Source organism: Monoraphidium neglectum (assembly GCF_000611645.1).
Source record: "Monoraphidium neglectum strain SAG 48.87 unplaced genomic scaffold scaffold02552, whole genome shotgun sequence".
Lineage (NCBI taxonomy): Eukaryota > Viridiplantae > Chlorophyta > Chlorophyceae > Sphaeropleales > Selenastraceae > Monoraphidium > Monoraphidium neglectum.
In genome coordinates, this window is record NW_014011076.1 from 2751 (window position 1) to 9553 (window position 6803).

The 6803-nt window shown below is 59.4% G+C and overlaps 1 protein-coding gene across 1 annotated transcript; it reads left to right on the forward strand.

Annotated features, from left to right (window-relative positions):
• Positions 1 to 3270: 3270 nt before the first annotated feature.
• Positions 3271 to 6698, forward strand: MNEG_11003 (hypothetical protein; the record flags this gene model as incomplete). Its single annotated transcript, XM_014040526.1, has 8 exons — positions 3271 to 3448; positions 3670 to 3833; positions 4414 to 4458; positions 4898 to 5005; positions 5608 to 5747; positions 6013 to 6091; positions 6340 to 6411; positions 6684 to 6698. 8 exons carry the CDS (start codon positions 3271 to 3273, stop codon positions 6696 to 6698), a joined length of 801 nt encoding a protein of 266 aa, XP_013895980.1.
• Between the last annotated feature and the right edge of the window lie 105 nt (positions 6699 to 6803).

Here is a 6803-nt window from a genome sequence, read left to right on the forward strand (position 1 = left end):
CCCCCTCCCCCCCCCGCCCCTCCCCTCCCCTACTCTCTCCGCGCACGCACTCCGGCGTCGCGCCGGCGCTCACATCTCCCTGGGGCACGACCAGCCTTGACAAAGTGTACCCAGGCCGCTCGAATATGAATGGCTCGGTCCGTGGCAAACCATTGACATACGGGGTGCCACCCCTGACCTGGTATTTGTGCATGTGTGTGTATGGGTGTGCATGTGAATTGGTGGCTGGTGGGGGTGGGGGAATGTGAACGGCAGGAGCCGATGTTCGGGGGAGTCGGCTGTGCACCATTGGGACCATCCGCCTTGTGAGAGTGGGGCGGACGGTGGAGCTGCCGGGTCAGCCGGGGCGGCGCGCCAAGCCCCAGATGACCTTGCTGGCTTGGCGTCGCTGAAAAGCTCCATGCCAGGGGCCCATCTCGCTCTCTTGCACCCATCACCCCAGATTACTTCACCACCCTATTGAGCAGCACACGCACGCCCAACCTGGACTCCCACCCCCCACTGGATTGCCCTTTGGAATTAGCGCGTTCATTGCGCAAACGCACGGCGGCGCTGACAAACCTCGTGTGCGGCTCAGCTCAGCTCACTCGCAGCCGTGCATAGCTCGGAAAACCCAACCATGCTCTCCAACACACGTGTGTGTGCCTGACTGCACACTGTGGTGCACATGCACTTGCCCAACACATACAGGACGAGTGCCCACCTCGACTGTGTCCCCCTCCACGGCCACCACCCTCTTGATGTACACGTCATCCCCCATGAAGCTCTTGCCGGCCACCCCCTCCGCGGGATGGAAGATGATGACATCACCAGGGATGGGGGGCCTGACAGACGCACACGTGCGTGGTGTGTGCTGGCTTGTGTATGTGATGATGTGTGCTGTCTCGGGCCCCATTCAGATTTGCAGCCGGCTTTGAGGCTCGCCGTGGCCACGCCGACACCCAAGCTACCAAAACCCCCTCCCCAAGCCCAACTCTGCAGCGCCGCATCCCCACTGAGCCAGGCGCTCCACCCCCCTGCCCGCCCCACCTGATGAATCTGTAGGTGATCTTCTCGGCAATCAGCCTGTCCCCCACGTCAAACGTGGGGTACATGGACAGGGATGGGATGAATCGTGGCTCTGCAATGAACCTGGGAAAGGGTGGACGTGATGATTGCAGCGGGTCAAAGCAAGGGTCAACCTTTGTCCAGGGAAGCAAAAGCGAGGTGTCAAGCAGGCAGGAAGCCCCGGGTGCGAGAGCCGTCAGGCGCAGCCACGGCTTGCATGGTGCAGACACACGCCGAGACACGCAGAGCTGCACGCCACCAGCATGCCACCCCTGGGGCTGCCGATGAGGCAGCTTTGGGCGGACGCACGTGCAGCTCGCCGGCTGGGTGCTTTGCGGCTTAGTGCGGCAAGGCTCTTCAAGGAACACACACATGCTCCTCCGCCCGATATCTGGGGGCAGTGCGTGGTCTAAGATCATCCACGCCGCACCAGCGGATGCCATATGATATAGCAAGGGCCAAGGTGATGGTGATCAGGTCCTCCTTGCTGATCTTGAGGCCCCAAAACCGCCAGTACTTGTTTTCATTGTCCGACTGCTTCCCTTGCTGCTGCTGGTGCTGCTGCTCCCCGTTTTGCTGACGGTGTTGCCGCTGCTGCTCGTCCTGTTGCTGCTGCGACTGCTGCTGCTGCTGTTCCGCAGCCTGGTTGGCGCTCAGCGGGGCGCCCTCTGCGACCAGGATTGGAAGAGCAGTGGAGCCGTTGTGCTGCATTCCACACATCTTTGATGCTGGGCACCATCAATACTGAACACACAATATGTACCCAGACAATACTCGATACATATTCAATGATGCTGCTCACCCCCATCGCCGGCCCTTGAACGCAGCAAGTGCAGCGGTGACCGCTGCGCGCCTGCTGCTTCGATTGCCATGACGGGGGCGAACAGCAGCCTGCACCACACAAATGGGTGATAGGAACATCAAAAATGCCATGCCAGGCCTCGAAACCCGGGTTGAGGGCACAGCGGCTCTCCTGCACATCGTGCGCACCTGTTTGGAGGCCGCGTCCCGCACATGGCAGCAAGCGGGGACTGTTGTTGAGACCTCATCAGAACACCTCCTCCACGAAACAAGCGCATAACCTGCACTGCCATCTCGCTTATCCAGGTTCGCTGCACGGCGATATATGTGCGCTGAAAACCAAGCTGTTCAGAGGTGTCGTGTCCTTATGCACAAATAACGGCCGACGAGTTTTGGGAAGGCTGGCCACCCTCGTAAGGACGCCTGCGGACAGCAGGACCAGGCGGGCGGCGGCGGCAGGTCAATTGGCGCGGTGCTGTTGACGGGCCAATGGGCAGATTGATTTCAGTACGCAACAGGAGGCTGCAAGTACCTGAGTATCATGCGGATGGGTGCACAGCAAGCTGTTGCTTTGGCACCATACTGCGTAATATCTGGCCAAACGCGTCCAGGTCAGTCAGTGTTCAGGTCATTCAGGAGCACTGTGCCATTCAACCATGATGAGTCCCTGACAGTGGCATATCCAGCCAACATGTTGTTGTGTGCCATACAACGTATCATACTTCTTCCTTCGTTCTAACTCGAGCACATCGTGACACCTCTCACAGTATCAGGGTGTCGAGTTATCAATAACTGCCTCTGAGCAGGTTCATTCAGTGGCCGCTCCAACACAGCCATGGTGTGCGGCGTGCGGCATTGTTGACGTTCGGTCGACTCAGATCAATGCATGAGCTTTCTGTTATGGGGAGGTCGCAAGGGTCTACGGCTGCTGCTGCCCGATCCCCTTGGTCACAAGGCGTGTGACCCCCTGAGTGCTGTACTGGGCTTGGCCATTGCCCTGGAATCTAAGGGTCGTGCATTACACTCTGCCAGCACTAGGAACTAAACCTTGGTTGTCACCCCTGAGCATGCCTAGTTTTGCCGCTCTTGCGATGTCCTTTGTGCGTCAGCAGTGACAAGCGCCGCTGGAATTCGATTGCCGGCAGCCGTGGTTGGCCCCCAAAGTCATCAAAAAGAGTAATAAGATCGTAGTAGGAGTCACTGGGCGCATCTTGGCTTCAACCGTCCGGCAATGCTACATGAGCTTGAAAACCTCCGGCCCAGATGGATGCATACGCCCTCATGTCTCATGTACCGGTAACGCATGTTTGAAATTCAAGTTCCGTGCTTCCAAATCCTGCCGTATGAGCGCGTGTCACCCGTCTTTGGCCACACTGCGGCCAACAGTCTGTGAGTTCACGTCTCTGGCAGGGCAGCGACACAATGACCGAAAAGCAGACATGGAGTGAATGGTTTGGCATTGACGGGGAGTCTAAGAGGGCAAAGGCGGAAGCAAAGCAGCACGAGCTCGATGAGAAGCATGAGAGGGCGGTGCAGGAGCTCCGGCAGCTGTTCCTGGAGACAGAAGAGGGACGTCTTTGCGGCCAGCAGCTCGCCAAGGGTGCGCAGCAACTCGCGCCAGCACCGCCTGCGAGTTTGCGCTGCCGCAGCAGCAATGCAGAACCGCCCGGGACACCCTCATCAGCCTGCCTCACCTTGCATGCAGCCTGGGTCCTGCTGCATCCCCCATGGAGCTGGCGGCATTCCCCCATGCAAGACGCCAGGTGCCAGCCCAATGGAAAATACAGGCATGAGCGCATGTTTGACCACGCCACTCACCAGGTGGCGAGTTCGGTCCCAACGGCACGGCAGAGGAGCTGGTTTCCGACGCATATTTGCGGCGCTGGTTGGTGGCGCGTGACTGGAACGTGCAGGTGACCTTCAAGCTGCTCGTAAACCACGCCGGCTGGCGGCTGCACATGACGCCCAGCGGTTACGTAGAGGAGGTGCGTGACGTCACTTGCTCAGTAGTGCGGTGGCCCCTGGAGTTGCAACTGCAAGGGCTGATGCTCACAGAGTGACAAACCCGCCCTGGAGGGGGGCGGGCGGGGCAGTGGTGCCGCGATCAAATTTGAGGCGAGTGTGCAGCCGTCTCACGCTGTCACCCTGCGCTCCGGTGGAGCGCTCTTGAGGTGCTGCTAAAACGGGCGTCAGGCTTGTACGTTGGTGGCGCCCCGTTCAGGCACCGTTGCGAGGCAGCACAGAGGACTTTGCGCAGCAGGTTCATATCGCAAGTGTCCATAAATCGTGCATTGGGCGCTGACGGGCTATCTCATGGCATGCGTGCAGCTGCAGTAGCTGGGGTGCGCACGCTGTGCTGACGGCGCACTCAGGCCGCAGCCCCGCCGAGACAACCAGGTCCCGGAACCGCGCCCGCCAGCCACCCGCAAGGCCCCACAAAGATGGTGCTGACAGCCACGTCCTGAACGTGCTGTCCAGCTCGCTGCAGGCCACTGACCTGGGTTGGGAGCACCGTGACGGCCTAAGACTTGCCCGCTTCGCCGCACAACCACCCTCGTTCCTCAGGAGCGCGTGAGGCGGGAGCTGGATGACCGCAAGATATTCATGCAGGTGTGCTTGTGCTTGTTGTGTGTGTGTAGATTCGTAGATAGATTGACGTGTGATATGTGAGTTTTTGTGCGCAAGGAGTGGGTGTGCGTGTCTTTGTGATAAAGGTGTGTGTGTGTGTGTGTGTGTGTGTGTGTGTGTGTGTGTGTGTGTGTGTGTGTGTGCACGTGCACACGCTTATGCGTGCACTTGTGCGCGTATGCATACTTCTCGCTTGTGCATGTGCTCTTGTTGTTTGGCACTAGCATGAACTTGCACAAGTCTGTAAGCACATGTGGCGTAAGAGCGCAACATGTGCGTGTGCACAGGCACAGGTGCGCATGCCCGTTTGTGCACAACACACTTACGTCAGCCAGGCGTCGTCCTCTTCTGCCATCGAGCCCCATCCACAACTAGCATACCCCGCGCCAACCGCTGCCCCCTCCCTTGTCCCCTCCGAAAGGGTGTGGACTATGAGGGCCGCGCGCTGACCATCATCCAGGTGCGGAAGCACTTCAGGCGCGACCTCAAGGAGACCAAGCTTTTCTGCGCATACATCCTGGATAACATGGTGCGGGGGGACGAGGGGGGGGGAGGCTGGTTGGTTTGCACATCCTGTTGGTGGTGGGCCGATCAGCGGGTGGTGTTTGCACAGGCGTTGGGGTCAAGGTGCGTGTGTGGGGTCGTGCGGCTGTGCATTTCGCGGAGGATGAGGTGCGAGCATTTGCCGTTGATGTGAGAGTCACACATGCGTTTGCGTGTGTGTGTGTGTTTGCGTGTGCGTGCGTGCATGCGCGCGTGCATGCGTGCGTGCGTGTGTGTGTGTGTGTGTGTGTGTGTGTGTGTGTGTGTGAGTGTATGTGCGCGCGCGCGTGCGTGCGTGCGTGCGTGCGTGCGTTGAAGGGTGGGCTCGATTGTGAGGGAGGTACAGCTGCCGATGACGGCGACGGGGCAATAGCTGGGTAGGGCATGGGGGAGCCTGGTTGGTCCAGTGGTTGCTGCCTCTGCAACCTCGACAAGGCGACTCTTCCCTCCCTCTCTTCCTCTCTCTTGCTCCCTGTCTTTGTCCACATTAACGCACTTATCCGACCACGCACATGCACACTCGCGTACAAAATTACATTCACTTCCTCCCTTCCTCACGAAAACATCTTTGTCAACCTCCAACTGCAGGTCAACCTGTGCGATCGCAAGCGCAACCCCCAGTGCCGCCTGGTCTCAATGTTTGACATGACAGGCTGCGCCCTCGCCAACCTCGACGCTGCCACCATGACCAACCTGCTGGGGATGCTGGGCGTGCATTACGTAGAGAGGTGCGATTGTCTTTGGCAGCCTTGCCGGCATGTGGCATGCCGAAGCTCTGGCCTTTGCCTTGGGCTTTAGGGTTTACGTCTAGAACTTTACCCCGTATCAATGTTGCGGGGTCATCGGGTGTGAGATTAGCAGAGCGACATCAGCTGATGTGCCATCAAGGTGCTCTGGCGCTCCCGCCGCCCTTGCCGCAAGCCACCTGCTTCGGCCCTTTCAACCACATAACCTCCTCCGTCAAACTTGCTGACATCACCATGATGTCACCAGACTGAGCGCCATGTACCTGTACAACCCACCATCTGTGTTCTGGGCCCTGTGGAACGCCAGCAAGCCGCTGCTGCCTGAGGTGCGGGCTTGCCACCCCAAGCTTGGGGTGGCTTGGGGTGGCATACAATGCGGAGAAGGGGCGTCATTTGCTGATGCCAAACCTGGGGCTCTGGCAACCGCGCGCGACGCCAAGGTATGCATGTGCATGAGTTGCCTTGCAAATTGGTTTGGGATGAACCAACATTAGCTGTTGCGGAGCCTAAAATCAGTATAACGGTATGCGGCTCACTCCAGTGCCCATGCTGCCATGCGCAATGACGTTATCAGGTGACTCGCAACAAGATCAAAGTGATCGACCCAAAGGACCTCTCGGAGCTCAGGGCCTGTGTGCCGCCAGACGTGAGTCTTCCAGAGGCCCCGGGGCAGGGATGTGAGGGGTGTGTATGGGTGTGACGGGACAAGGGAGTGGCCTGTGGTGTGTCGTAGAGGGCTGCCGTAGGTGCGATAAAGGGAATTCAGCTGGAATCTGTGACTTTCATTGGGTTCGGTGCATGACGGCCAGCCCCTGGCCATGGACTTGCTAGAGGCAACGGCAGACAGCATTCGTAGCATCACAAGCCCCGCGGCACGCCCGCTCTCAACTCGGCCGCGGAGCGTCCTGCTCTGTCCAGGGGGCCCCCCACTGAGCCGGTGGCAGCGCGCACCACGCTGCCACCCAAAGCTCAGTCACCTCGTCCTGCAACCAATTACACTCCTGGCACGCGGCCTCCGCATCGGCCCCACCCACACCC